The 19332-nt window shown below is 35.1% G+C and overlaps 1 protein-coding gene across 19 annotated transcripts in view; it reads left to right on the top strand.

Annotated features, from left to right (window-relative positions):
- The window catches only part of LOC123556357 (uncharacterized), a 148609-nt gene that overhangs the window by 62373 nt on the left and 66904 nt on the right, over positions 1-19332 (top strand). For 13 of the 19 annotated variants that reach the window (XM_045347008.2, XM_053542582.1, XM_053542583.1 and 10 more), the window contains 5 exons: positions 7171-7443; positions 7921-8107; positions 11400-11525; positions 12668-12730; positions 14252-14395. In XM_045347008.2, the coding sequence (XP_045202943.2) occupies positions 7171-7443; positions 7921-8107; positions 11400-11525; positions 12668-12730; positions 14252-14395 (793 nt within the window). Of the gene's footprint in view, positions 1-1091; positions 1240-2815; positions 2971-7170; positions 7444-7920; positions 8108-11399; positions 11526-12667; positions 12731-14251; positions 14396-15817; positions 15839-19332 lie in introns of those variants that run through there. The other 6 variants (XM_053542591.1, XM_053542590.1, XM_053542588.1 and 3 more) reach the window with 6 other exon arrangements.

Here is a 19332-nt window from a genome sequence, read left to right as displayed (position 1 = left end):
TAGGCAAGGATGTAGTTAGACCATTATATATGTGCTGGCCTGTCTGACAGCTTTCAGGGGGAATTGAATGTATGAAAATTATTATATAGCACCAAGATAAACAGTAAAAAAACCATCTTTGTTGATAAGGTTTAAGCCTGGGCCTACAGTGCTTACGTGGAGCTCAGTCACCAGTTGAATATTACTTACTTTTGTAACTCATAGAGAAATTTACATATCAGAAATAATATTATAAAGCCTACTTTATGTTTCAGTCTTCTGCTTTTGTTTTTTGTCATACAGTGTGATCATAAATATTTGTGGGTGACTGAGTTTTAGTTCCACTATTCGGAGAATAGGGGGGCTATTCTATTCGCCCTGGTGTCGGCGTCGGCATGACCTTTCTTGGTTAAAGTTTTTCGGCAACCTTTGTTTTTCTGCCATATCTTTGTTACTATTGCTTATATCTTACTGTAACTTCACATAAACGTTGTCCAGCATACAAACAAAGTATGTACAGGGGCTGGGCCCATTATACACAACGTTAACTTTTTGCATGAAGGCACTTTACTCGCGCACCCAGGACCTTCAAACTTCACATGCTAATAGTACTTATTGAGTACACGGCCCCTATTGACCTTGGGGTCACCAGGTCAAAGGTCAAGGTCACCAGGTCAAAGGTTAAGGCGTTGCGGGGGCATTTGTCACTATTAGTGACAGCTCTTGTTCTGTCATATCTTTGTTACTATTGCTTATATCTCACTGTAAGTTCACATAAACATTGTCCAGCATACAAACAAAGTATGTAGAGAAGAAAACTTACTACAGAGAAAGAGCAAAAAAGAAGTTCTTCTGCGGTGCATCTTTATAAATATTATGCAAAAAAAAAATGGAAAAAAGTTGCCTCCTAAATCTTTAACCTATTTAATGATCTATGATTTAATTACATTTATTGGTTATATATTGTAATAGAAGTGTTTGTTTAAAATCTAAACCCATTTAGACAAACAATAGATTGTATTGACTTTTATATACAGTGCTGTAGGAATACTATTTTTTTAAAGGGTTTGTTTTGATATTTAGAATGAAAATTTAATCTATTCATATCAAATTACCTTCATTTAGAAATGAAATTGAAATGGAGAAAGTGTATGAATACTACAGATTAAAACTGAAAACTTGGGCATTACCCATGTCAACTTGTGGAACTAATATTTATGAAAAGAGTATCTTTATATGGATATTTAAACATACTATCAGGTATGATTTTTATCATTTTATGATTCAAGGTGTAGGTCAGGTATGGCTGCATGTCAAATAAACTGAGGTACCTAGTCATTTTGTAGCATATTCAGATTGTCAAGGGACCAGTGGCATGGCTTTATTAATACTGTGACTGAGAGTCATGTCCTGCTTTCACTATGTCCTTACCTTGAAAATTATCTCAAAACAAAATTTTGAGAAGTCAGTAAACATATACATGTTGAGAAGAAATTAGAATGTATTTCTGCTCAATAATGTTATATATGTCTACTGGTAAGGTAGTTGCAGTTATATGTATCTGTCTAAATGTTGGTAAGAAAGCTGCAGTTGTATGTATCTGCCTATCTACTGGTAAGATAGCTGCAGTTGTATGTATCTGTCTATCTGTTGATAAGATAGCTGCAGTTGTATGTATATTTTATTATGTCTATCTGTTGGTAAGATAGCTGCAGTTGAATGTATCTGTTTAAGTGTTGGTAAGGTAGCTGCAATTGTATGTATCTGTTGGTAAGATAGCTGCAGTTGTATGTATCTGTCTAAGTTTTGGTAAGATAGCTGCAGTTGTATGTATCTGTCTATCTACTGGTAAGATAGCTGCAGTTGTATGTATCTGTCTATCTGTTGATAAGATAGCTGCAGTTGTATGTATATTTTATTATGTCTATCTGTTGGTAAGATAGCTGCAGTTGAATGTATCTGTTTAAGTGTTGGTAAGGTAGCTGCAATTGTATGTATCTGTCTATCTGTTGGTAAGATAGCTGCAGTTGTATGTATCTGTCTAAGTTTTGGTAAGGTAGCTGCAGTTGTATGTATCAGTAAGATAGCTGCCGTTGTATGTATCTAACTAAGTGTTGGTAAGAAAGCTGCAGTTGTATGTATCAGTCTAAGTGTTGGTAAGATAGCTGCAGTTGTATGTATCAGTCTAAGTGTTGGTAAGAAAGCAGCTGCAGTTGTATGTATCTGTCTGTCTCCTGGTAAGATAGCTGCAGTTGTATGTATCAGTAAGATAGCTGCCATTGTATGTATCTAACTAAGTGTTGGTAAGATAGCTGCAGTTGTATGTATCTGTCTTAAGTGTTGGTAAGATAGCTGCAGTTGTATGTATCAGTCTAAGTGTTGGTAAGAAAGCTGCAGTTGTATGTATCAGTCTAAGTGTTGGTAAGAAAGCTGCAGTTGTATGTATCAGTCTAAGTGTTGGTAAGAAAGCTGCAGTTGTGTGTATCTGTCTGTCTCATGGTAAGAAAGCTGCACATGTCTGAAGTCAGTGTAAAAAGTAAATGTAAAAAGCACTAAAAAAATGACAAACATTTTTATATCATTATTCTTCGATGATGTCCTTGTTACTATAACCCTGATGTTTAATTTTGAACATATTTCTTTTTTTTTTTTTGATACTTGATTTTTTTTCATATTTAAGTGTAAACTGCTTTTAAAACCACTGGTATATGTCAGAATGGACGGAGTTAACAAAGCATGACATGTTCATTCAAACTTCATAATAAACTGTTCATTGTATTTAATACAGTCTAGTTATTAAATCAGTTATTAATTACAGAATCGAACACCATTGTAAAAAACATGGATTTAATATTTTGAATTGTTAAACAGTAAAAAGTTTGATTAGGAACATTGTAGGAGCTTTACAACAGGTTTCGTGTTTAAAAGAATAATAAAGTTGTGAAAATTTGCTTAACAGATTAGGAATGCATTTATTAATGAAAGTGAAGGGTAAATATAGCAGTGTCTTGTTAAAGTACTTCATTGTTTGTTCATATACTTGGTTTAAAACACACATGGATTTAATTTCTTTAATATCAATGATTTAAGATTAGGTATAGTTATATGCTTTGAGGTAAGGTCTTTTGCATGAAGCATTCAGGCTTGTAGTTCAGAATTAAGTGTATTCAAACTGGATTTCTAGGACCAAATTTAGAGCCACTATACTAGGGACTCTCAGTGGGTTTATTTTTCAGGCCACTTTGGCCAAAATTCGTCTTCCAGTTGCAATACCATTGGCAAATATATAGTATGTCCCAAAGTAAATTTTTTAGATACTTTTTCAGCCAAGACTGTACCTGCGAAACCTTATATTTGAAAAACAAGCAAATACCCTTAATGTATATATAGCTTAATGTATATATAGCTTAATGTATATATAACCATTTTTTTTTCTTAAATTTATCATTTTAGTACAAATATAACTTTTTTAACAGTTCCTAATTTAGACATTTTATGCTTTTTTCCCAGTTGTAAAAGGCCCTGCCCTATTCCCAAATCAGTTGAAAACATTTGGTCTGTGAAATTATATGGAAGTTGAAAATATTTCTTTCAATATGCACAAGACTTCTATATGTAATAAAGATGAGACCCATGAGAAAGTGTGCCTTGACCAGTCATATTTTAAAGCTCATTTGTCAGGGTTATATATTTATAATACTTTTTGGGATGAATGTTTATTGATACAAATTTGTGCACTTGTTACTTTTAATAAAACAGTGTATCACAGCAAATAGTCACAGTCAAAAGATCAAGTTCAGAGTCTTCATTGCCCTCATGTAGAAAACATAGCATCATTGTACCCTGGAGTATTGTTGAATAACACTCACCTTTTTGACATCTTTTAGTAAATATTGTTTTACCTTGTAGATAACCATTCTTTCTTGGGATTTGAAATATTATTTGATACTTTTGAAATGTCTAGACAGTTTAATTTAAACATTGCACACACTTGACACAGTTTAAATAAAGGTTTGAATGGGGTGTCTTAAGATCAAAGACTTTGAAAAGATGAAGTCATATGCAATGTAAACACAGCCTATTTTACATTTGCTTGAATGGTCAAGAAAAATATTCTCACAGGAATAAAATTTGATTGATTAATATGTCGTATACACAAATAGTGTAAAACATGCTAATTTATTGCAAAACTGTAAAAATGGAGAAAAAAGCCAAGTTCTCTTCCTATGTATGAATAAAGGTTGACACACAGACAGATGAGAGAGCAGTTTGACCCAGTTATGCACTTAATTGCCACATAATGTCCATTTTATTAGACATTTACGGATTAAGTCTACGTGGACTGTGAACTCCTAAGACGATCGATTTTTCAAGGGGACCGTCTCAACATGATAATTTTAATTTATGTTTGGTAGGAAAACATTCCTATAATGATGGTAAGGTCTGGCTTAATATGTCACTGCACAGGTTAATATTTGGATTTGTCTGTCCGTCCGTCTGTTTGCCAAAGAAATGTTTTGTTATACATATCGCAAAATGTATTTGATCTAGCGTCATAACACTTTCCTGAAATGTTCTTCAATATTATAAGTTGCGCATCTGCGACAAAGTTGAAAAGATGAGCTAGTCTGATCGCAATGTATCCGTATTCCATCGTCGTCGCCGTCCAACATGAAAAAAAAATCTTTACTGTGCAAGTTGGGATCAAAATGTAGATCAGCAGGTAAAACATTGTGAAAACTGTAGGAAACGTAATATCTTGCGTCTCCATTCCTTTGTTGTTATTATACGCCCGAAGGGACGTATTTTGGGATACCACAGGTGTTCATCTGGCTGTCTGTCTGTCTGTCTGTTTGTCTGTCTGTCTGTCCGTCTGTCCTTTAAAAATTTTGTGTCGACTCCACTCCTTGGAGAATTTTAAACAAACTTGAAACATATGTTATCCACAAGAGGACGTGCAGAGCGCCTGTATCGGGTGGCTTGCTTTAAGGTCAAGGTCACACTTAGGGGTCAAGGTCATATGACTTTGTTACGTGTCCGCTCTGTAACTCTTGATCTGTATGAGGGATTTTAAAGAAACATTACACAAATGACCACCACATCGAGCCGACGTGTAGAGCGCATGTTTTGGATGGCTAGATACAAGGTCAAGGTCACACTAAGGGGTCAAAGGTCATATAAGTTTCAAGTCAATAGCTTTGATAGTAACAAAGATATTTGACTTGATAAAAAAAAAAAAACAAAAAAAACCCCAGAAAATTCTTGATTAAAAAGGGGCATAATTCTGTAAAAATTCAAATCAGAGTTATGGGGATTGATTTTCCTTGTGTAGACTTCGATAGTAAATAAGTGTCAAGTCAATAGCTTTGATAGTAACAGAGTGTTTGACTTTATCAAAAAATTTAACCAAAAATTCTAAGTTTAAAAGGGGCATAATTCTACAAAAATTCAAATCAGAGTAACGCAGAATGTTTTTCCTGGTGAAGACTCCGATAGTAAATAATTATTTTAAGTTTCAAGTCAGTAGCTTTGATAGTAACAGCGATATTTGACTTTATAATAAAAATTAACAGAAAATCCTTTATTAAAAGGGGCATAATTTTGTAAAAATTCAAATTAGAGTTATGAGGATCATTCTTCCTTATGTAGACTTCGATAGTAAATAACTATTTTAAGTTGCAAGTCAATAGCTTTGACAGTAACAGAGATATTTGACTTTATCACAAACTTTAACCAAAAATTATAAGTTAAAAGGGGCATAATTCTATCAAAATTCAATCAGAGTTATGGGGTTATTTCTCCTGGTGAAGTCTTCGATAGTAAATAACTATTATAAGTTTCAAGTCAATAGCTTTGATAGTAACAGAGATACTTGACTTTATCAAAAACTATAACCAAAAATGCTAAATTAAAAAGGGGCATAATTCTGTAAAAAATCAATCAGAGTTATGGGGATTGTTCTTCCTTGTGTAGACTTTGATTGTAAATAAGTATTTTAAGTTTCAAGTCAATAGCTTTAACAGTAACAGAGATATTTGACTTTATCAAATTATTTAAACCAACGGAGATGCCGACGCCGGAGCGAGTGTAATAGCTCTACTTTTTCTTCGAAAAGTCGAGCTAAAAACAGGCACACCCAAATTTATATCACCTACCGCATAGTGATGATATAATAACCCTATTGCCGTTATAAACTCTTTTTCATATCGCGCATAATATAATTAAACTATGTTGAGACGGTCCCCTTGAAAAATCTATCGCCTTAGGTGTCCACAGTTCACGTAGACTTAATCCGTAAATGTCTACTACTACTCAGATAAAATAAACATACATCTTTATCACATATTTCAAGGAGCATGCTAAAAATGGAAATAAACAATACCTTCTAGTGGTATATTATCAGATTTACCACAGTTCAGAGTTGTTCAGGTCCTACACTTTTGAACCAGAGTAAATCAGACTGTACACCAAATTAAGGCAAATAGCTCATGAAATACTGTAATAAAAACATTGAAAGGTGTGCATATATATATTATATATAGGAAGATGTTATTGTAAAAAGGACATGCTTTCATATTATGACCCAGAAGTCATAAAAAGTTTAACATAGCTTTTTAGTTAGTATTGACAACAATATTTATGATAAAACAGTAATGTAAAAGATACCGTTGTGCAAAGTTTGGCCTTTTTGAAGAAAAGGTTTGTGAAATAAATTAATGTTTCTTCCTAGAAAAGTTGATAGTACAGTGATCTGAAATTACCTTTTGATATATTCATTAAGTTTTTTTTTCTACATAACAGACATTTTTGTTAAAAAATGTGGACTTGATTAAAGTTACCTCTCACATTTGGGATAAAATTTTTCAACAAGTTCATTTCCACCAAGTATGGCATAGAATGTGTATTACATTACACTGATGATAAAATGAGTGAAATTAATTTTTAGATATTGGTAAAAAAGCAAGAAGAATGTTGATATTCACCATTATTCCAAAAATGTTACAACAGTTTACTCCTTTCTGCTCTATATTTTTGGTAATTAAAAATGATATCTTGCAACATTCTTTAGTCATTAAGTTTGTTGCACTTGTCCCTTTCACAGCACCCACATTTTGAGATAAGACATTTCACATTAAGAATATGAAATTATAACTTTCAAGTGGAGTAACTTTCTTGCTTTGACTGTTTCAGTTACAGCGTATTGGCGAGAGTTCTCTCAGTAGACCAACTTTTGATGAACATTTCCACGCCAGCCATCCCTCTGTGCCAAACTCGAGCCCTCAGTCTCATCCAGGTGACGGCAGTCCACGCAGTGTTGGTTCCGGTGGCAGTGACGGTAACGCAAGTTCTGGTGTTGATGTTGGCTCTGCAGACATGATGGACTTCCACAGTGATGTAAGGCGACGACTGTCTCATGGTGTAACTTCAACTTGCACTGGAATGCAGGGGATGTCAGATGACCAGGTATGTTAGATGTAAACTGAAATTAAACTAGATTAAGGTATGTCTTACAAAATGCAAATTTAAGATATTTATAAGTGCATCATTGTTTTATCTCATAATTATGGGTATGAAGTCTACAGAATTCTCCATATTTATTTAACTGCTTTATTCCCTTGTTCCATGACAGTTGTTAGTAATCTTTTTCATGATTTTGACAAAACTAATGGGAGTTTTGTATCATCCTGTAGGTTTTGAGAAATGGTATTACAAACTTTTACTGGAGTCTTTGTGTTATAGTTGTGTAGATCCTGGTTCTTTTATTATTTTGGAAATCAGCTCTTGTTGTAATTTGTACTATATTGAAATATAATTATATGGCTGTAACAATTTACAATGAAATATACAGATAAATGGTACCAAGTTTTTATTCATCTTTTAATAGTTGACTCAGATTTTTTTTTCATGAACGAAAGGATTCAGTGTGTGCCATTTTTGCAGAGCTATACTGGTGGATATGGACTGCCAAGGAAGATGGTACATTCTATTGCCAGCCTTGTGAATCCTCATGCCAAGCTGGCTGAGTCTGAAGCAAGAAAGATGGAACAGGAATATCTAAGGGAACAGATCAAAGAACAGATGTCAGCTACTCCGCATAGAACTAGCAATAAAAATACATCAGCTAAAGGTAAGCCCAATGTCACACCATAAAGAGCTAGCAATAGAAATACACCAGCTAAAGGTAAGCTCAGTGTCACACTATATAAAGCTAGCAATAGAAATACATCAGCTAAAGGTAAGCTCATTGTCACACTATATAAAGCTAGCAATAGAAATACACCAGCTAAAGGTAAGCTCATTGTCACACTATATAAAGCTAGCAATAGAAATACACCAGCTAAAGGTAAGCCCAGTGTCACACTATATAAAGCTAGCAATAGAAATATATCAGCTAAAGGTAAGCCCAGTGTCAAACTATAGAGAGCTAGCAATAGAGGTACATCAGCTTAAGGTAAGCCCAATGTCACACCGTAAAGAGCTAGCTTGAAATATGTCAGCTAAAGGTAAGCCCAATGTCACATCATGGAGAGCTAGCAATAAAAATACATCAGATTAAGGTAAGCCCAGTGTCACACCATATAGAGCTAGCAATAGAAATGCATCAGCGAAAGGTAAGCCCAGAGTCACACCATATAGAGCTAGCTTGAAATACACCAGCTAAAGGTAAGCCCAATGTAACACCATAAAGAGCTAGCAATAGAAATATGTCAGCTAAAGGTAAACCCAGTGTCACACTATAGACAGCTAGCAATAGAAATACATCAGCTAAAGGTAAGCTCGATGTCACACCATAAAGAGCTAGCAACAGAAGTACATCAGCTAAAGGTAAGCTCAGTGTCACACCATAGAGAGCTAGCAATAGAAGTACATCAGCTTAAGGTAAGCCTAATGTCACACCATAGAGAGCTAGCAATAGAAATACATCAGCTAAAGGTAAGCCCAATGTCACACCATAGAGAGCTAGCAATAGAAATACATCAGCTAAAGGTAAGCCTTATGTCACACCATAAAGAGCTAGCAATAGAAGTACATCAGCTAAAGATAAGCCCAATGTCACACCATAGAGAGCTAGCAATAGAAATACATCAGCTAAAGGTAAGCCTTATGTCACACCATAAAGAGCTAGCAATAGAAGTACATCAGCTAAAGGTAAGCCTAATGTCACACCATAAAGAGCTAGCTAGAAATACATCAGCTAAAGGTAAGCCCAATGTCACACCATAAAGAGCTAGCAATAGAAGTACATCAGCTAAAGGTAAGCTCAGTGTCATGCCATAAAGAGCTAGCTAGAAATACATCAGCTAAAGGTAAGCCCAATGTCACACCATAGAGAGCTAGCAATAGAAGTACATCAGCTAAAGGTAAGCTTAATGTCACACCATAAAGAGCTAGCTAGAAATAGATCAGCTAAAGGTAAGCCCAATGTCACACCATAAAGAGGAGTACATCAGCTTAAGGTAAGCCCAATGTCACACCATAGAGAGCTAGCAATAGAAGTACATCAGCTAAAGGTAAGCCCAATGTCACACCATAAAAAGCTAGTTAGAAATACATCAGCTAAAGGTAAGCCCAGTGATGCACCATAAAGAGCTAGCAATAGAAATATATCAGCTAAAGGTAAGCCCAGTGTCACACCATAGAGAGCTAGCAACAGAAGTACATCAGCTAAAGGTAAGCCCAATGTCACACCATAAAGAGGTAGCTTGAAATACATGAGATAAAGCTAAGCTCAGTGTCACACCATAGAGAGCTAGCTAGAAATACATCAGCTGAAGGTAAGCCCAGTGTCACACCATAAAGAGCTAGCTAGAAATACATCAGCTAAAGATAAGCTCATTGTCACACCAGACACAGCTAGCAATAGAAATACATCAGCTAAAGGTAAGCTCAGTATCACACCATAAAGAGCTAGCTAGAAATACATCAGCTAAAGGTAAGCTCGATGTCACACCATAAAGAGCTAGCTAGAAATACATCAGCTAAAGGTAAGCTCAGTATCACACCATAAAGAGCTAGCTAGAAATACATCAGCTGAAGGTTATTTCAGTGTCACACCATATAGAGCTAGCAATAGAAATACATCAGCTAAAGGTAAGCTCGATGTCACACCATATAGAGCTAGCTAGAAATACACCAGATAAAGGTAAGCCCAGTGTCACACCACAAAGAGCTAGCTAGAAATACATCAGCTGAAGGTAAGCCCAATGTCACACAATAAAGAGCTAGCTAGAAATACATCAGCTAAAGGTAAGCCCAATGTCACAACATAGAGAGCTAGCTAGAAATACACCAGCTAAAGGTAAACCCATTGTCACAGAGGGTTAGCTAGAAATACATCAGCTAAGGTAAGCCCAATGTCACACCATAGAGAGCTAGCTAGAAATACACCAGCTAAAGGTAAGCCCTATGTCACAGAGAGCTAGCTAGAAATAAAAGTAAAGGTACCATGTAGAATTGTGATGCAAGGTATGCTCAGTATTCTCAATATAGAGCTGGACAAATAAAAGAAATGGAATACAGAAACCATGTAGGTTTACAAGTTAGAGGAAATAAATAAAATATGCTTGGTGTCATGGTAGTTAGTTAAGCATATAGGCTGAAAGTGGAAATAAGTGAAATAAAGGTAAGGGCAGTTTTAAACCTTGTAGGGGTTGTAGTGGAAATAAGAGTCAAATCCTGTCTGACAGCGTCAGACCGTATATCCAATATCCATTTTTTACTATATAGTTTTCTTATTCACCTGTTCATTTTTCATTACTTCCGGCAAAACATCTTTTTACAACATTTTTTGGTCAGACAAGTTTCCATGTGGTCAGACAGGTTATTCTGGGTCAGACAAGTCTTGAAACACTTTTGCTATAACTGATGTTTAGTGTCTGCCCATATGGCTAACAGTTGAAATAATTGAAATATAGTTATGTTCAGTGTTTATAGATGTGGTTTAGAACTAACAGTTGAGTAATTCAAATAAATGTATGATCAGTATCACATCAAATAGAGCTAACTTTAGAAATAATTCAAATTAAGGTATGTTCATTGTTACTTCATGTTTTATAGAGAGGGATTTAACAAGTGAAAAACCTCAAAAGGAACAGTTGTTAGAAACTGTATATATTATTGTCCAGGAGAGGTTGATTTACTACCTGATTGATCCAGAAGAATGTTTTTTTAAGAAGTAGATTTGTTTCTGTTTCATTGCTTACAGCAATACTTGTCAGGTACTGACAGCTTTGACATAATAGAATACACACTGGTAACTCTTTATTATTACTTCTCTTATTTCACCAAATATTTTTGTGGTAGTAGCTAGAGTTTTAAATAGAATTTCAACTGCAGTGCCAGACAGTGTCTCTGTATTAATGTTATTTCAGTTCTCATCCATCCATTATTATTATGCTTTAAGTAACATTTATCTTCAGGTCCCCCAGATCTGAGTGCCCATATTCCTGTATTGAGGACTGTCAGTGTGTCAAGTAATAGAGGAGAAAATGTGAAGGCATTTAATAGCTTCAAACATGATCATCTCTATGGGCAAGACATTCTCAGTAAGTATTGTACACTTTCTCTTTTACATGTTTCTTTAAAGAATCTGTTTGTCTAGTAATGGAGACATTTGTCAATGGATAAGTTTTACTGTTGTTAATATAGAGGATTTTCCAGACTTATGCCAAGTTGGCTTGTGCAGCAATAAGTCTCATGGTTCTGATATAATATGTTCAGAATTTGGTTCTCGGATTTACTAAGCTTTATTGTGATTTGGTCTGGTAGGTCTATAGTATGAAATGATACTTGATTCATTTACATGATTCAGGGGAGGTTACTAAGATGTAAAAATTGGTACTTCTTTGATCTGAAGCAAAGTTGATGTTCTGTATATAAACAGCTATAGAGAAATGGGGTCTTGCAAGTTTCAGTTTGATTCCTTGAGGGAGACAGGGATTTATTGCCCCTTGTACTTGAGATACCTAATTTGTTTACATGATTCAGGGGTCTGTATTACATATAGATGGTGTCAATCTAAAACTCTTTAACTGCAAAATGGCAGCTTTCAGGGGACGATAAAAAAAATTCATTCTGTCTTAGTAAGGGGGAGCCCTTTGGAATAAATATCTTTACAAGTAGTTATGAATTGTGCCTTATTTCCAACAAAGCTTTACATCATTTACGTTCGTTATATAGTTAAAATGAAGTTTCTGGATTTTTTTATCTGACCAAACTGTGCGCAAATCTTGTTCTAGCAACTTCAGAAATGGCTGTCACTTGTTTGTTAATTGTTTTCGGGTTAGTAACTTCTGATAGGAATGAATAAAAATTTGCACAAAAAACTGTTACTGAAGTATACTGCACAGATAACAAGGTTAAGTTGCATTTTGGTGTGCTTGAATCAAGGTAATCGTTATATCTATACTTAAAATATAAAATGTTTATTACTCAATAACTTCTATTAGAAATTAGGTTCTAAGATATGTAAGTTATTTTAGCTAAATGATTTTAGTAAGGAATGAGACATCATCTTCAAACTGACATCCATTTTGAAATTACAAATTTGCTTTTTGTACGTAGAGAATGCTTTTTAGGGGCGAAACCTTTATCATGTTTGCTGGGGGATACAAGTTCTCTAAATTTGCTTGTTCTATTTCATATTAACTTTACATAAATATCAACAGGCTAGTATATGTATATCTAGGTCCTCAACGGCCATATTTTCCAAGACCTCATACAACACAGGTGTTTCCCCCCATAAGGACAGGTTTGTCATTGTGAAATACGTAGCGCTCTAATGTTCCATGCTTTTCACAGCTCCGCATCATGACAAGTTGCTTTTAAATTTTCTAAAATTAAATGCCTAACTTAAGCAACGCATGCTTGTTGCATTTGAAACCTTTTTAAAGGCAACCAGGTACAGTAATCAAATCATACCTTGAGATGTCTAATCTAGTGTTTTATTGAAGCATAAGCCTAGGTTTAAGCATATTCTTATACTGACTGACACTGTTAAGGTAATGGGTTAGTAATAACAGTCATTGGTATTAGTTAAATTTTGTATTCTCAGTATGCATTTTTTTTGCATTCCGTGACTGATACAGTTTGTACTACATTAAATACTGAAGAATACTGAAATGGCTTATGAGAATACATAATTGGTTGTGAAGGGCTGGATACCATTATGGGCAGACTAAAAGAATATAACACGGGAAGTAACAACGGACCTTCTTGTTACAGTTATATTTGCATTCTACTGAAGTTTTTTTTATCTATGTTGGCAAAAGACGTATTTTGAGTTTGCATCATAATGTACTAACTACTAAATGGAATTTCAGAGAAACATGGAAGGTGTTTGATAATAAAAAAAATTTAATGCATTAAAGCTAGTATGTTCTGAAGTGTGTTTCAGGTTGCATTATCTATTTTTGCAATTAAAAAAGTTGTTCTCATAAACCGTGTTGCCATATGAATTAATCACCAGTCATTTGTAATCACCAACATTCACAGATGGGCAAGTGCTGTGCAGTGCTAGGACTGCACTGGATTTAAATTCTGTATCCTGAGTGAATGTAATTGTTGATAGGGTCACAGTTGTTTTACCTGGGATTTCCTCACAAGTCGTTTGCTTTACTTACAAAGTGAGACCATCTCTTTATCTCGCAGGGGTTGGGTTTGCAAGTGACTGAAAAATCATTGTTAGTCACCAACCATAATAAAGTATTGGAGTGAACTGTTTTGACAGCTATGTTTTATATTCATGTTTGTTGTGTTTAAGCAAGGCATGGCTGTTATGAATAATGTAAGTTCAAAGTTCCATTATTGACACTTTACATTATAGCTTTCATTGAAATACTGGAACATGTCAATGAAAATATCACTTTTATTTTTCACTGGTACAGAACTACACTGGAATTGATAAAAATATAAATTATAAATGATTAGAATTATTTTACAAAATATACTTCAATAACGATATAATAAATGTATTTGTGAAAATAAATGAATATCTAATATATTACTGAAGGGGTGTCAGACTGATAATGCTTGAAGTTGTGGTTGTTTTTAGAAGGAAATCATTGATAAATGTCCTGACACAATGAATTTACTTGATATTTTATTGTTAAAGGTCTACAAAATTAAACAATGCTAGAAAAATCAGCTTTAAAACTAGGTTTTGGTAAATAGCTTTACTTAACAGAAACTACCTAACAAACTACAATACTTAATCTGTCTTTTTTGTTTTATTAACAATCTTTAAGTTTTATTGTGCATGTATTATATACAGGTAAACTTAACTTTGTCGGTCGCAGCGGTACTGCCCTGGATGTGCGTTACAGCGCACATGCACAGGGTGATCAGCCGGAGCAGCACACCAAGAGTGTAATCCAGTTATACGGCATGACGGCCAAAGATGAGCCAAAACCCCACGGTACTAAGTTTGAGCGGGGGTTGAGTGGCACCTTATATTGGTTGCGGATATATCACTTCTTTTTTCTCTGGAGGCTGGTCTTCATAAGATACCTTACAACAAGCCATGTATATGTGTATATCTCACATTTATTGTGTTTAACATTAGAAACAAATTCATATAGTTAAGTAAATCTGAAAATTGTTTCAAAATACAACATGGATTTACTGTTTCTAGAGAAACAGAATGTAATAAATGTTATAGACATAACTTTTATATGAATAAGAGTTTGTTGTGAGATGTTTTATGGAGATGAAGTGTAAATACTCTGCCTTTTGTTAAGCAAATACATGGAATATTTAGTTAGATAAACAAACAAATTTTCTGTGAAATACTGTCCCTGGATTAATATATTATAGCTGGACTTTGGTGCGAGTATTTACATACATGCCTTGGTTCTAATGATGAATATTCTACTTTTCCTTTCTAGGCTTCAACAACTGCTACTGTTTTCATATACTCTGTCACTCTGCTAGCTAGACTGTGACTCCTGTTTACTTAAATACATTGTTACACACTTTTTGAAGACAGAACCCTAAAAAATTAAAGTCTGAAACTGTAACAGTTGCTACCTCTGAAACTAGAGTGTATACTATTCTATCATAAATGATATATTTTACACTCAGGGGTTCATGTGTGCCAGGGTATAGCAGCTATATACCTATGGTGGCAGAGAAAGTGTGTGACAAAATACTGGTGGTAGAATGGTTACAAGTATAAATGTGTTGTTGGTTAGGTGCATCATTCATATATTGTTGTTTTTCAGCTCTCAGTTTCTCAGTGCTCTCCTGAAATCACATAGACCACTTGTATAAGTGCATCATTTTGTATCTAGAAAGTGTGTCAGTTACTGCAGATAAAAAAATATAGATTAAAACAGAATTTTACAAAGGGATGCCTACTATATTACAAAAAAAAATATGACCAGGCTGTTATTGGCATGTATGAAACACAGGGTATACATTGTGAACATACCTGAACTTTATGATTTTTTTGTGATGTAAAAAAGATTCACTTATACAGTACATAATTATGTACTTCCTGTTTCATTGCTTGTAATGTATATTATCATCCTGCACAAATATATTGTAAAACACGTACACACTTTCCAAGCTTTTATATTTTTCAAGTTGTATTGCCCAATATTACATACACAGACACATACACATGCACATTGATATATAGATTGAATCATATCAATACATTTAAGTAGATCTATGTAAATTGTTCAAGTATATGTTTTGATATTGTTGTGTAGGCTATGTAATATGCCATCATAATCAATAAAACTACCTATTTAAATGTTGTAGTGGTCCTTGATTTCACTTGGTACGTTTTTTACAACCATATAATATATTGAGACATATTTACAACTTTTGCTAGGACATAGATGCTGTTTTGGAGGTATGTGTTAATTAACAATCAACTTTGTTTATGTTTGAAGTTAAATTAAAAAGTCATTTTTTCAAATTCACAGATACCTATCCACATAAGCTTGTTCCACTCATGCTGTAACTGGAAGTTTTAATTTTAATTCTGAGGTGTATATGCAAAAAAAGTATGATTGCTTACTAAACTATAATGCACAACAGGAACTGTTATAATTTAGGGTTTTCTTCTTTTTGTTGAAGGGTCTGGCAAAAAGTTGATATCTCCAAGTATAACAAGCTTACTAAGTCAGTCTACTAAGTTATACTTATTTCCAGGTAGCTATGTAAATCTGATCAATGCAATAGAAAATATATTTTACCTGGCAAGACTAAAGATTTTAATAATTTCACCATTTGCCCCTGTTTTTAGCTCACCTGTCACAAAGTGACAAGGTGAGCTTTTGTGATCGCGCAGCGTCCGTCGTCCGTCCGTGCGTAAACTTTTGCTTGTGACCACTCTAGAGGTCACATTTTTCATGGGGTCTTTATGAAAATTGGTCAGAATGTTTATCTTGATGATATCTAGGTCAAGTTCGAAACTGGGTCACGTGCGGTCAAAAACTAGGTCAGTAGGTCTAAAAATAGAAAAACCTTGTGACCTCTCTAGAGGCCATATATTTCACAAGATCTTCATGAAAATTGGTCAGAATGTTCACCTTGATAATATCTAGGTCAAGTTCGAAACTGGGTTACGTGCCTTCAAAAACTAGGTCAGTAGGTCAAATAATAGAAAAACCTTGTGACCACTGTAGAGGTCACATTTTTCATAGGGTCTTTATGAAAATTAGTCAGAATGATCATCTTGATGATATCTAGATCAAGTTCGAAACTGGGTCACGTGAGGTCAAAAACTAGGTCAGTAGGTCGAAAAATAGAAAAACCTTGTGGTTCTCTAGAGGCCATATATTTCACAAGATCTTCATGAAAATTGGTCAGAATGTTCACCTTGATGATATCTAGGTCAAGTTCGAAACTGGGTTACGTGCCTTCAAAAACTAGGTCAGTAGGTCAAATAATAGAAAAACCTTGTGAACACTTTAGAGGTCACATTTTTCATGGGGTCTTTATGAAAATTGGTCAGAATGTTCACCTTCATGATATCTAGGTCAAGTTCAAAACTGGGTCACATGCAGTCAAAAACTAGGTCAGTAGGTTTAAAAATAGAAAAACCTTGTGACCTCTCTAGAGGCCATATATTTCACAAGATCTTCATGAAAATTGGTCAGAATGTTCACCTTGATGATATCTAGGTTAAGTTTGAAAATGGGTTACGTGCCATCAAAAACTAGGTCAGTAGGTCAAATAATAGAAAAACCTTGTGACCACTTTAGAGGTCACATTTTTCATGGGGTCTTTATGAAAATTGGTCAGAATGTTCACCTTGATGATATCTAGGTCAAGTTCGAAACTGGGTTACGTGCGGTCAAAAACTAGGTCAGTAGGTCTAAAAGTAGAAAAACCTTGTGACCTCTCTAGAGGCCATGTATTTCACAAGATCTTCATGAAAATTGGTCAGAATGTTCACCTTGATGATATCTAGGTCAAGTTAGAAACTGGGTCACGTGCCATCAAAAACTAGGCCAGTAAGTCAAATAATAGAAAAACCTTGTGACCTCTCTAAAGGCCATATTTTTCATGGGATCTGTATGAAAGTTGGTCTGAATGTTCATCTTGATGATATCTAGGTCAAGTTTGAAACTGGGTCACGTGCGGTCAAAAACTAGGTCTGTAGGTCTAAAAATAGAAAAACCTTGTGACCTTTTTAGAGGCCATACTTTTGAATGGATCTTCATAAAAATTGGTCAGAATGTTCATCATGATGATATCTAGGTCAAGCTGGAAACTGGGTCACGTGCCGTCAAAATGTAGGTCAGTAGGTCAAATAATGAAAAAACCTTGTGACCTCTCTAGAGGCCATATTTTCCATGGGATGTGTATGAAAATTGGTCTGACTGTTCATCTTGATGATATATAGGTCAAGTTTGAAACTGGGTCAACTGCAGTCAAAAACTAGGTCAGTAGGTCTAAAATTAGAAAAATCCTTTGACCTCTCTAGAGGCCATATTTTTCAATAGATCTTCATGAAAATTGGTCTGAATGTTCACCTTGATGGTATCTAGGTCAGTTTCAAAACTGGGTCACATGCGGTCAAAAACTAGGCCAGTAGGTATAAAAATAGAAAAACCTTGTGACCTCTCTAGAGGCCATATTTTTCATGACATCTTCATGAAAATTGGTCAGAATGTTCACCTTGATGATATCTAGGTCAAGTTCAAAACAGGGTCACGTACTTTGAAAACTAGGTCAATAGGTCAAATAATAGAAAAACCTTGTGATCTCTCTAGAGGCCATATTTTTCAATGGATCTTCATGAAAATTGGTCAGATTTTTTATCTTGATGATATCTAGATCAAATTCAAAACTGGGTTACATGAGCTTAAAAACTAGGTCACTATGTGAAATAATAGAAAAAACGACTTCATACTGAAAACTGGGTCATGTGGGAAGAGGTGAGCGATTCAGGACCATCATGGTCCTCTTGTTCTTTCACTGATCTGTGTTTTTGACATTTTTGCACTCACAAGAAATGAGTATGTTATATATAGGAAGCTCTGCTACCTCACATTCACTGCTGTACATTCTGATTTATGTTGCTACCACATTTACCTGCAACATTTAGCAATTTACATGCAAGGCAACATTTTCTATATCCTTTGTCTCACACATAACCACCTTTTTTACCTTTTACATGTTTATAAATTGTAACACAGTAAAGCATTGATCCCTCAAAGTTGCAAGGTGATAAAATGGGCCACTCAGATTACTGACGTAGAGAATATAAGGGAGATGGCCAGGGACCACTCGGATTGCTCGAGCAATCCAAACATAGAGAATATAAGGGAGACGGCCAGGGACCACTCGGATTGTTCGAGCAGTCCAAACATAGAGAATATAAGGGAGACGGCCAGGGACGACTCGGATTGCTTGAGCAATCCAAACATAGAGAATATAAGGGAGACGGCCAGGGACCACTCAGATTGCTCGAGCAATCCAAACATAGAGAATATAAGGGAGACGGCCAGGGACCACTCGATTGCTTGAGCAATCCAAACATAGAGAATATAAGGGGAGAATATAAGGGAGACAGCCAGGGACCACTCGATTGCTCGAGCAATCCAAACATAGAGAATATAAGGGAGACGGCCAGGGACCACTCGATTGCTCAAGCAATCCAAACATAGAGAATATAAGGGAGACAGCTGGGGACCACTCGGATTGCTCGAGCAATCCAAACATAGAGAATATAAGGGAGACGGCCAGGGACCACTCAGATTGCTCGAGTCAGCCCTTGCGCTCAAGTCTTTGCTACTTGAGTGAGCAGTGTTTATCTGTATCTGTGAAATTGTTATAATTCATTGGTAGCTAATTTTACATGGATTTAGAGCTTGCACATATACACCGCAAATC

This window comes from Mercenaria mercenaria, chromosome 5 (genome assembly GCF_021730395.1).
Source record: "Mercenaria mercenaria strain notata chromosome 5, MADL_Memer_1, whole genome shotgun sequence".
Lineage (NCBI taxonomy): Eukaryota > Metazoa > Mollusca > Bivalvia > Venerida > Veneridae > Mercenaria > Mercenaria mercenaria.
The sequence above is the reverse complement of the archived record's forward strand: the minus strand, read 5'-3'. Positions and strand labels throughout refer to the sequence as shown.